General features: G+C 45.3%; 1 protein-coding gene across 1 annotated transcript; it reads left to right on the plus strand.

Annotated features, from left to right (window-relative positions):
- Window positions 1-383: 383 nt before the first annotated feature.
- On the plus strand, window positions 384-4,918 carry MTRES1 (mitochondrial transcription rescue factor 1). Its single transcript, XM_057404701.1, has 4 exons — window positions 384-461; window positions 2,056-2,491; window positions 3,330-3,402; window positions 4,451-4,918. Exons 2-4 carry the CDS (start codon window positions 2,064-2,066, stop codon window positions 4,625-4,627), a joined length of 678 nt encoding a protein of 225 aa, XP_057260684.1. The 5' UTR covers window positions 384-461; window positions 2,056-2,063; the 3' UTR covers window positions 4,628-4,918.
- Window positions 4,919-12,553: the final 7,635 nt, after the last annotated feature.

A 12,553-nucleotide genomic window follows, 5' to 3' on the forward strand; every position in this document is an offset into this window, starting at 1 on the left:
TGTCATTACTCAGGGTGCTTTCACTGTGCAGCAGTGAGAGAGCAGCACCGGTGGGGAGGGAGGGAGGGAGGGAGAAAGAGCCCTGCCCAGCGGGGCTCGCCGGCAACCTCTCTCGGGCTTGGGGGGAAGCTGCTGCCGAGACACCCAGGCAGGCAGACCCGCGCTCTGCCTCCCCCCACCTCCAAACCAGCGTGCGTTGGAAAATAACGATGGAGTAACAGCTCGAACGGACCTGCGTGGGGCAGGGGACCGGCGGAGGGGAGGTGGGAGGCACAGGCTGCCGCCTCCCGGGGAACTTCTGTTCCCGGGTACAGGACCCCGCCGCCTGCAGCCGCTCCTCCGGGCTCCAGCTCCGGCAGAGGGCGCCGAGCCCCGGCTGAGGCGGCTCCGCCTCCAGCCTGCGAGCGTCGGCGTGGGGACGGCAGCGGCAGGCCCGGGCCCGAGGCGCCTGGATGACCCAGGTAACCGCGCCTAGGCTGTGGCCCGCTGCGCGCCGAGCCTTGCCGGGCCTCCCTTCTCTCCTCGCGCCCCTCCCTCCTCTCCCGGCCCCAAGGTCGCGGGTCTGGGGCACGGGGTCCGGTGCGAAGGGCAGGCCTGCGCGCCGCGGCCTGCGCCGAGGAGGCGGCCAGGGAAGCCGGGGCTCCTTGGGAACCCCGAGCAGAGGCGGGCCCGCTACAGAGGGTCAGAGACCGTCCCCGCGGCGGGAGGGGGGTTGTGTGTCTGCGGGCCCGCACCGCACGCCGTGAATGCTGGCGTTGTCTCGGCTGCGTGCTTTTGAACGGGCTGCCAGCTCCCGGCAGCGTTCGGACTTGTGTCCTCCCCGGGCAGCGAGGCTCATCGCTGTCCGCATTCAGGTTTCATGAGGGTGAGAAGACGCCCTTCGCGTGTGGGGCGGCTCTCGGCCTTCCTGGCAGGGGCTCTCTCGGCGGCCGGTTGTACCCGCCGGTCAGGGGGAACGAAGTAGGAATGAGCAGTAGAAATAAGCAAGAATAGTTGGTTACACGTTCAAATAACTGTTCTAGGAGTTTGTCCCCAAAAGGAGGAGAGGTGCCAAGTCTTAAGTGAGGATTGACCCACCGTAAACTTTATATGTCATGTATTTTAAATTCATGCATTTAAATACAGGAAAGCCAAGGGAGGTGTGGTTCTTTTTATTTGGCTAATAATTGCCCTCGTTGATCAGGGCTTTTTCCCAGCCACAAAAACCACCTCATAAAGATCTCAGCAGAGTTCTCTTGGGTGTGGGGAAAACAAGCTCCAGTCTCAGGAAGAAACACGTGTTTCCACACATGCAAGTCGTAATAAAAGGCAGTGCTCCACCGAACTAGGAAGAGCTGGAAATCAATTCCTGAGAGTGTTGAAAGACGTCTGGGGTGTGGTTTTTTGTGTGTTTCTCCTACTTGTCCCCAGTTAGAGATGGCTCCCCATGGTGGGGAGCATGCGAGACTGCTGTTGCTGGTGTCAGCCCTATTGCAGTACACAGAGCAGCGTTGTTTCTCTAAAACTCGACCACGATGCTAGATTTGGAGAAACAGGGTAGGATGCTTTACAGTGTTCTGCCATGCAGGAGTGTTGTGGTCCAAGCAGAATCTAAAGTTAAGCAGCTTTTGACTCTTCTGGGTTTATTTGCTTGCAGTATTGAGCAGGTTGTTTTTATTGACGATGACTCATGATAAATGTTTTTTTATATGCTTTTTATGACATATGCTTTTGTTAATTGTATTTCAGGTGTAGGGAGAAAAATGCCACAAATGAGTTTGGACAGAGTTTGACAGTTGATACTGAACACCAGAAAAGGAATCATGAACAGATTATTCCAGATTATTGGTGTTTGCTTTTCATCTGATGTTTTATCTCTTTGTAATGGTGGGTGGTGTGTGAGAAAGGCAGATCATACAGTTGGTATAGCCTTGTGCTTTTAGGTGATGCATTGATTGCTCTGCCGGGAACTAGTTTATAATCTTTTTGTTTTAACTGTCATGTTGTACCTGGAGAAATCCATCAACAGACAAAGCAGTTGCTCATTTTTGCTCATGAATGTTTGTTTTGTTTTAGGGTATGCTATGACTGGCTTCAGACTCCCCATCACTACTTTTAGAAAGCTAAATGTCTGGTTTGGACTGTGGGAGAAGTTCTCTTCTAATAAACTGTATCCCTCTTGGAGGAGAAGCATGTTCTGTAGCTGTCAAGCAAGCACAGTAAACTACAGAAGATGTCCCAGCTTTTCCTCAGTAAAACTCTGTGCACCAAGACTTTCTCCAGAGTATATCTCTCTACTTCCTCTGCGGAATAAAAGTAGCAAAAGCTCTAAAAGGAGCAGACAGACTGTGCAAGAAGAAGAAGAGGAAGAAGAGGACGAAGAGGAAAGCGATTTGGAGGATGAATTTGAAAATGACCCCAACGTAGTAAAAGATTACAAGGATCTTGAAAAAGTGGTGCAGTCTCTTCGATACGATGTGGTCATGAAAGCTGGCCTAGACATTGCAAGAAAGTAAGTATGGCAGAAGAAGCCTGCTCATGATAAAGGTGTCATGCATCTGAAATTTGAGGCTTGATAACTCTTTTAATGTTGGAATAACTAAATATTGGGAGATGAGGGGGACATTGTTTGCTGGTTGGGTTTTTTTTTTGCATAGCTATTTTGACTGTCTAAAAATGTTTTGGATGGATGGGTGTTCTTGTGGGTTTTACCTTGCCTCCCTTGAAACAGCCTGCTTTCTGCTGGCTGCAGTATTTCTAAGATTGCTGAGGAGGCATTTTCTATCAGTTGCTATTTATTTAAAATGAAGAAACCACAAAATACTGTACTAAGTAATACAAAAAGATCTAATCTGAGATTGAGGGAGTAAAATAATACACTACTTAATGGCTGTAGAAATAGGTGATGGTGAGTATAAGCCTAATGTACTAGTAAATATATCAGAGTGCAGTCCGTAAATATACCACAGTGTTTGATCTAGTGCAACCTACAGAAGCCTTATATTGCAGTGCTTTTAAAACAGAATGTTAGTATAACTTGATGAGTTACAAATTATTAACCTGGCTGGTGCAGGAAAGGGGATATTATTCATTGGATATTCAGGAGACAGGTCTGTAAAAACAGCTTTTCATGGCTTGCACAGAGCAACTATACTCTATTATTTCATTTAATATCTATGAAAGACTTTTTCTTTACTTCTAGTTCAGGTCTGTCCTGACCTTAAATAAAGGTATCCTTTATGCACAAATGAGAGCTGTGGCAACGTGCCTTGCACATGAATGGTGTTCTTGTGTATCTGCAAAGAAACAGTTGCACACTGTAAATGCAATAAAACCTTGTTTTTCTTCAGTAAAGTAGAAGATGCATTCTACAGTAATGAACTCAGGCTGAATGGAGAAAAACTATGGAAGAAAAGTAGAACTGTAAGACTTTTTACAATTTAATCTTTTCATACAGTACAAGAAAATAACTAAGGCATGACCTCTTCTCCCTCTAAATTGCTCTGCAAGGGCAAATGAATAGCATCGCTAACACCACTTCCAGCTTTGTATGTGTGTGACTATGATTCTCTGGGTAAGGTGTTACTCTCTAAGGCAGGCAGGAGACTTGTGTTACTAGAGAGTAAAATCTAAGGCAGAAAGTCAAGAGAAGACAGATGGCAGCAAGGACAGAACTTTCAAAGTTGCTGAAGGAAGTGATGATACCGATGTGAGGTTGATGGAGTCAGAAGATTGAATCTGAGATACTGGTGGAGCAGGCATATGAGTAAGGAGAAAGTTTGATGATAGGGATTGAAACAGGGGGAGCTCAGGTGAGGTTGTTGTATTTGTAGCAGAGCACACAGGAACACATTTGGTAGAAGAGCCGGAAGGGTTGCAAGCCATACTCTGTAATGACAAGAGCTTGCCAGAATGATGACAGACTTCAACCCACCCTGTGTGTGAGGGTGGTTCCACATGGTGGTTACGGTCATCAAAGGGTCATAAGTTTTATTTCCTGGTTCTCTAAAGACTAGTTTTTGAGAGGCATACTGCTTGTATGATGTTTGAAAAGAACATAGGCAGTTGGCAAGCACTCTGAAACACTAAATGCCCTTTTAAAGGCAGGAGGGAGAACATTGCATTTTGCTGGTTTGTGTTGATACAAAAAGATTGGCAGGAAATACCCTTCAGGAAAACCTCCAACATACTACATGGCACCTTTTTCACAGTTAGGCGTCAGCCATAGAACAGGAAGGGTAAAGCTTTTCGCAGAGAATGTCATGAGACGTTTAATTGCTTATTGCCTGGGATTTCCTAGAATTTCATAGCTGGAGGATTTGTAGTGTGTCTGGTGTTGCCTTGCCTGCCTCCTGCCCTGGGAGATAAGAATATTAAATGGAAAGAAAGGAGCAGTTACAGTTGGACATAGGCTGTAGGGATTTTTTTCCCCAGGAAATGTTGATAATCAGTCATCTTTTTCTGTTTCCAGGTGAAAACTGGGGATACGCTGGATCTCATAGTAGGTGAAGATAAAGAAACAGAAACTGCCATAGTTATGCGGGTAGTCTTAAAAAAAGTATCTAACAAAACTGAAAGTGAAAAATACAAAGTAATTGTGAGGCGCTGGAAACACTTAAAAGTGCCCAAACAGGATGTATTTAAGTGATGGGGGGGGTTGCATGTGGCAGCATAAGAGTTTTGCAGAAGACCATATTTGTTCTTAAATACAAATTTTGGTTAAACAAAATTACAGTACCCTTTGTTAAGGGCTTGTGTCAGAATGTTCTTTCCCTCTGCTGTGTATGTCAATATCCATGCAATAAGCCTGTCACTTTTTGCTGTTAGTTTTGTTTCATAGCGCTGTGGGATAAAAGATCCAACCCTTACAATTCCAGGCAGTTTCCTTACAGATGTTATAAATGATGAACCAATAAAGACTAATTTGATCACTGTTTAATTGCTGTCTAATTTTGTTAATCAGAAAGGTTACATTAAAGCTGACAGCACAACAAGCAGAACTGCTTTGTTAATGTTATCTCTGCATCTGTAAAATAGTTAGGGATAAAACCCCCAATTATGTGAAATTGCTTCCTTTTTCATTATTGGTTTGAGCTTGGTTAACCATACTAACTCTGTGCTTAATACACAGTGCTGCTATACCAAGAATACAGAAGGACTCTGACTGCAGCTGCGTATTTCTAAGAAGGAAACTTCATGATAACAGAGAATCATAGACTCATTTAGGTTAGAAAAGGCTTTTAAGATCATTGAGTCCAACCATTAACCTAACACTGCCAAGTCCAGCGCAATGTCCTTAGGCACCACATCTACACCCCTTCTAAATCCCTCCAGGGATGGTGACTCCACCATGGCCCTAAGCTTGACAACCCTCTTGGTGAAGAAATTTTTCTTAATATCCAATCTATATCTCCCCTGGTGCAACTTGAGGCTGTTGCCTCTTGCCCTACCACTTGGGAAAAGGGACTGACACCCACCTCACTACAGCCTCTTTTCAGGTAGTGGTAGGGAGCGGTAAGGTGTCCATCCTTTTATCCTGTGAAGATTGCATCCATCCAAGCCATGAGCAGGCAGTTTCTCCAGGAGAATGCTATGGTAAATGGTGTCAAAAGGCTTTACTCAAGTCTAGGTAGGCAACATCCACAGTCTTCTCTCATCCACTAAGCTGGTCACCTTTGTCACAGGAGGAGATTAGGTCATAGAATCATGGAATAGTTAGGGTTGGAAAGGACCTTAAGATCATCTAGTTCCAACCCCCCTGCCAGGGTCAGGGACACCTCACACTAAACCATGTCACCCAAGGCTCTATCCAACCTGTCCTTGAACACTGTCATGGAAGAAGCATTCACAACTTCCCTGAGAAACCCATTTCAGTGCCTCACCACCCTTAAAGAACTTCCTCTTTATATCCAATCTAAACTTCCTCTGTTACCTGTTTTAACCTGTTACCCTCTATCCTATCACTACAGTCCATAATGAAGAGTCCCTCCCCAGCATCCTTATAGCCTCCCTGTATCCTTATAGGCCCCCTAAAGGTGGGGCTTGAGGTCAGTCAAACAAAATCTGCATTTCATAAACCCATGCTGACTGGGCCTGAACACCTGTTTGTCTTGCATGTGTCATGTGATGGCACTCAAGAAGGTCTGGTCCATAATCTTCCCCAGCACCAAGGTCAGGCTGACAGGCCTCTAGTTCCCTGGATCCTCCTCCTGACTCTTCTTGTAGATGGGTGTCACATTAGCTAACCTCCAGTCAACTGGGACCTTCCATTAGCCAGGTTTGCTGATAAATGATGGAAAGGTGCTCAGTGAGCACTTCTGCCAGCCCCCTCTTGGGTGGATCCCATCTGGCCCCATAGCCTTGTGTGTGTTGAAGTGCTGTAGCAGGTCATTAACCATTTCCCCTTAGATTATGGGGGCTTCATTCTGCATCCTGTCCTCGTCTTCCCACAAGACTGAGGCAACGGTGGTATTAAGTAGCTCAGCCTTTTCCTCATCTCTTTTAACTATATTTCCCCCTGCATTGAGTAAAGGACGGAGATTCTCCTCAGCCCATCTTTTGTTGCTCATGTACTTACAGAAACATTTTGTTGTTGTCTTTTACAGCAGTAGCCAGATGAAGTTTTAGTTGGGCTTTGGTGTTGCTAATTTTCTCCCTGCATAACCTCATGACAACCCTGTAGTCCTCCCGAGTGGCCTGCCCCTTCTTCCAAAGGTCATAAACTCGCCTTTTATTCTTGAGTTCCAGCCAAAGCTCTCTGTTCAGCCAGGCCCCTCTTCTTCCCTGACGGCTCATCTTTCAGCACAGGGGGACGGCTTGCTCCTGTGCCTTTGAGATTTCCTACTTGAAGAATGTCCAGCTTTCCTGGACTCATGTGCCCTTCAGGACTGTCTCCCAAGGGACTCAGGCCAAAGTCTTCCCTCTGCAGACCCCCCTTCTTAATTCTCCAATAATTGAACCCCTTTATAATTTCATGATTGCTATGCCCTCTAACCATCATATCACCCACAAGTCCTTCTCTGTTTGTGAACAACACATCCAGTGGGGTTCCTTCCCTAGTTGGCTCCCTCATGAGCTGTGTCAGGAGGTTATAAATCAATCATGGCAGGAAGATTCTGCTCCCATGGAGAAGGCAGATCAGTGAGGGTATGTGCAGTACTGCTGGTTCTTCACGTAACCATGCAGAGAAAAATGAAATATGTTTGTCACGTATTTATTTCATTGTGGCACTTAGAAGAGTATTTAATACTCAGGTGGTATAAAGATCTGAGGCCATAATGTAATGAAAACCACCTTCCTGTATTACTACAGGAAAATACTGTCACTTAGGCATCTCAGGAGTAACCACTCACACTTGTGTAACATTGAACATAAGCTTCTCCCAACACAAGCAACTTGTTGGATGAATGTGGTGCAGACAGCTTTTATTCTGTTTACATATGTTTAGACAGCCACATGCAGGTGTGTGTTTACAGGAAAGCTGGTCAGTAGGAGCAGGCAGCTACTGTTCATCCAGTCCATAGTCTGCTCCTAACCTAATTTGGAGAGCCCAGAGGAAAGAAGATAGCCCAGAACAGGCAGCAGGAGCATATTCCAGAGCCCTTTTTGTCTGGTATTCCTGAAACCTAAATGGGCAGGCAAGAAACTGTTGCTCCAAAAGCAAACCCAGTGCTCTGGTAAAGCATCGGACTATCAGGTACACATAAAAGCTTTGGGAAAGCAATGACTGGATTTTCCCTGCATGAAATATCTCTGAGGTGAGAGGAAGCTGTGGTGCCCACCTGGTTAGGAGTGCACGATCAGAGAGGAAGCTGTGAAGCTGTGGTGCCCACCTGGTTAGGAGTGCATGGGAACTGTTGGGCTCAACTGGCAACAGCTACTTGATGACTCTAAGATGACTTGTACCTGCTGCTGCGCACAGCCTTGAAGTGGTGGCTGCTGAGCGTGGGATCTGAAATACTTTCTAACTAAAATCTGTGCTGGTTTGGGATTTTTTTTTTCCCATGGTTGTGTAGATGTGTAAAGATGCAGGTACATGTCTAGTTCTAGTTCTAGAGGCACTGTGACCTTTTCTGGTCACTTGTGATTCTTAACAGGACATGATCCTGGCAAGATTCCCTAGGGGATTTTGGTGACCCTTACATTGCAGAAGTGAAGGGATTCAGCATAGCAAGCACCCAGAGGAACATGGCAGGCTGCACTTTCACTGCAGGCATTGCTGTTTCCATTCTATTGGAGTTTGCACCAAATGCTATGGACATAAACAGATGAGATGCACCCTCTGTTCTCGAATTCCACTTACCATTGCTATTCTAAGTGGCTCCCATAATCTCCAGGGATGCTGAGAGAAGGAAGTAGAAATATGTGTTACAAGCAATACATCAGTGAGCTCCAGCTGCAGGTCAGTAATCATTCATTACCTGTCAAGTGCTTGTCAGTTTATACAGTCATGCTGCCTGTCACCTCCAGCAGTGGCAGCTTTCACACCAAAGATTACAGGGCCACAATAGGACCCCACTCGTAAACAACAGCGATGCTCTGGGGCTTGGGGATAGCTAAGGTAAAGACATGAAGAAATTAACTTTCTGAAAGGGTCTGTTCTGTGTAGAATAAAACCAGTAACAACAGCAACAAAATGCACACGCATGCCTGGCATCCAAAATGAGCAGGAAAGCTGCAACCCTGAAAGTCATAGACTAAGAAAGAGCACTGGCAGGGTAATTTCTTGAGTTAGACAAAATATAAATACAATATTAGGCCAAACCTTAGATTTTAACTTCTGGAAAAGGTTACTGGACTACTGGGAAGTAGACAAGAGCTTGCAATCAAGACCTAGCCCTTTCCTCATGATGACAGAGAGACATTTTACCAGAGTCTGTAGTGAGAATAAGGAACACTGGTTTAAACTGAAAGAGTACAGATTTAGATTGGATATATGGAAGACATTTTTTATGGTGGTGATGAGGCACTGGCACAGGTTGCCCTGAGAAGCTGTGGCTGCCCCATCCATAGCAGTGTTCAAGGCCAGGTTGGACAAGGCTTTGAGCAAGTCTAGTGGAAGGTCTCCCTGCAGGTGGCAGGGGGCTGCACTAGATGGTCTTTCCAACTCAAACCATTCTGTTACTCTACAACTGCTACCAAAACCAGGTCTTCACTGACAGATGAAGGTGGAAACAGGCTTTCATAGGTTTTAAGTGTTGATCCACTAGTGGTATCAGCAAAATAAAGGAAAAGAAAGGCAGACTTCCTATAGTCTTGTGATGGTGGTGAGAGCAGCCTCTGTGGATTCAGTGTTTGGTGAGAGAACTGTACCTGTTGGCTTCAGAAAAGAAAGCTTCAGTCACTGTCAGGGTGATCTCAGAGGAAAACTATGACAGTAGGAAAGTGAGTAGCTGTTCTGCTTGGCTGCATTGATCTGTCCTGGATAAGCTTCTCTATTGATCAGACCTTTTTACTGGGGCCAGACACTGCTGAGCAGGTTGTGCTTGTTTCTGCAGCCTTCAAACATTTGATCTGTGAGCTAAAGAAAGACAAAGCTTGGTTAATGACTGATGCTGAGTGCCCGGCGAATAGAGCCAACGTGCTCTGGGAGGTATAGAAACAGGCACATCACAGCCAGTTTTTGCCAGCCATTCAAGGGCACTTTCAGACAAGGTTGGCTCACATAGACTGTGCGTAAAGCATAAAACTTGCTTGGGAATCAGCTGTGCATCTTCCCATCATCAGCCATGAATTTAAGGATGGAGTCTTATCTGATAACATGGTCAAGTGTCTGATCAGATGATCTGGCAAAGCATCTGCTGTTTCTTTGCATAGTGGAAGAACTCTGCGTAAGGGCTTCCTTGTGGAGATACTGCTGAGAGGTGATAAAGGGAGGTTTGGATGGCTTGACATCTGACAAGTTCACTGGGGGCTGCTAAGATGACTATGCTGTCCAAACTACCTCTGCATTAAACACAGATGAGTCCAGCCTTAGGCTGTTTGGATGGAGTCTGGAACAGCCAGCATACCTGCCCTTGCACAGAGGGATGACCTGATCCAGAAGACTTCGCCTGGTCCTATAAGAGGCAGGCACCACCAGGCTGTGGGTTCAGGACCCAGTGTCACTGGGGCAGCACACAGCATCATCCAACAGCTTTGCATGTTTTGCCTGCTACAGAAGCAATGTTACACACTGCAGCATCTGCTGCCCGTGGGCGAGCGTTCATCATGGAACAGGGTGCGGGAGGATCCTGTAATGGAAATGGCTCACACAGGAGTTGTTGGGTCTGGCAGGAGTCAGCCTGGTCAACTAAAGCAGGCACATGTTGATGCTCTGACTAGGTTCAGAGTTCTGCTGCCTACCACAGAGAGGGGGGGTTATACTCTCACCCCTCTTTTGTCCCCCCACCAAATAACAGGCAATTCTATTTTCCAGAGAACAGAAAGCAAAGTGTTCCTGGGGTTTATGGCTGGTTGACTGGAGGGTTTGTTTGGTTGTGGGTTTGTGTTTGTTTCTTTCTTGGGGTTGTTTCCTTTTTTCTTTCTGCAATGGCATGTCAGAACAGGACAGTCTGCCTTCAGCACCTACCAAGTTACAGCTCAACAGCCTGTGCAGGTCAATTGCTGTGGTCATTCTACAACAGCATGCATTGGGAAAGGAATGCAAAAGGGGGATGTGGGGGAGCCATGAAAACCTGAGAACTGCTGAAGCTAAAATTCTTCAGTTTCCAGTGCTTCAGCATTCAATGCACATACAGACAAGCACTTCAGGGGGACCCTGGCTTTTCTAAATTACTGGAACAAGGAGGGATAGGGAGCAAGAGACAAGGGACATTACATGACATAAACCCAAACTCTAGGTTTTATACAAGGAACCAGATCTCAAATGTGGGGTCTGATGTTACTGACTCATTCTTACTGCTGACAAGTACCTCTGGATTTTCATTCCACAGGAAACACACACTGCCTTTATGAGCTAAATCAAAGTGGTACATTCCTGAAAGTCTATTGACTAAAGGAATATTCTGCCTCTCAGAGAAATGAGCACTAACACACAAGACTACAAAACACCTCTAGAAACAATGACAAGCAGTGGTTCTGCCATAATGAAATCTGAGAAGGAAACTGGGAATGATGACCTGAGGTTTGTGTGTGTGTAGATAAATATTTATTAGCTGATCTTCCTCCAGTCTTCAGTAATTACCTTTTGTTTCCATCCATTACCACAAATTTTAGCATGATGGTACACATGGTGATTTTGCCCATTTCTTTGACTGGGAAGTCATGCCAAATTTTTAGACAGAAAATAAGGAAAACCTACTAAAAAAAAACCAACAAACCAGGTTTGTTCTACTCATGTTTGTCTTGGGGGGAAGGAGGGAGGGAGAAGTGGGAAAAGAACATGTTGTATTCTCCAGGACAGCATTCCTTTCTATTACAGCTCTTGTGAGAATAAAATTCTTTCTGAGTTGTTACTGAAAGAAAAATGCTCAGTGGGGACCGCAGCCCCATCACGGACAGATGAGATGGAGTAAGCAGTGGTCTGCCCATGTCACAGGCCCACTCTTTTACAGCTACTAATTAGAAAATAATAAAAATGGAAAGGCAGATGCTGGATGAAAACAACAGCATACGGGCGAATCTCCTGACAGTCAGATGAGGTAGAAGGAAAATGTGAGTATGATGGAGTTTTGATTTTGTCAGGAGTCATCTGCCTCCAAGCACTGGGACTGGCCAGCCCAGAGCAGCTCCTTCAGCCAGTGCTCTGCTGTGGGAGGGACGACCTCTCAGAACAGCGTTTCTGAGCTGTGATGAAGACAGTGATGAGTATTCTGTGAGAAACTTCCGTAAGAAATTAAACTATCACTACCCATGAGAAGTTTAGATGAATGACTTCTATAATGGAGGGGGTAAAATGAGGATTTCAAAAGCACTGTTACTACTAGGAATGTATCTTACTATTAGGACAAAAAAGTATGTAGGAAAGAACGAAGACAAACAAACGTGGATTTATTTCTTTTTCTGTCTTTTTTAGCAAAGACAGTCAGAAGGAAGAATTAGGAGAGGGAACTAAACCATCATTTCATCTATTCAATTTAAACAACTTCAAGCACATTTGAAAGCAATGTTTTCAGAATGTTCCTGAAGAAAACCCCAGAACTGTTGGTGCTAACTGCATTGCACTAATAAAGGAAAAAATCAGAGTCAAACCAAGGAACTGAAGTAGTTTTGGCAATGACAGTGATGGAGTTTGTTTCATTTACTTAGGAAAACCATAGGCTTGAACCTGCCACACTTGTTCTCCCACAGATTTTAAGTGCAATCAACCAAAATGTGCATAGTTAAGTAAGAACACCTGTCAATTTATACCCCACCCTCAGTACAAGCAAGCTTAAGACCTTGATTTTTCCAGCTATTTCACATCCCTTTAATCAGCAAAACCGAAATCTGAATAAAAATAAATTATGACTAAAACCTGCATATTATTTTCTGTGCTTTTGGGGCTGTAGAATTCATATTATCCCCTTCCAGCATGAAATCAGACCTGGTGTGCCTTTGCAGAGTGTCAAGCGCAAGATCCTCTGTTTCTCAC

Source organism: Pezoporus wallicus, unplaced genomic scaffold, assembly GCF_028554395.1.
Source record: "Pezoporus wallicus isolate ANWC-B61680 ecotype Strahan unplaced genomic scaffold, APGP_CSIRO_Pwel_v1 contig_6923, whole genome shotgun sequence".
NCBI lineage: Eukaryota > Metazoa > Chordata > Aves > Psittaciformes > Psittacidae > Pezoporus > Pezoporus wallicus.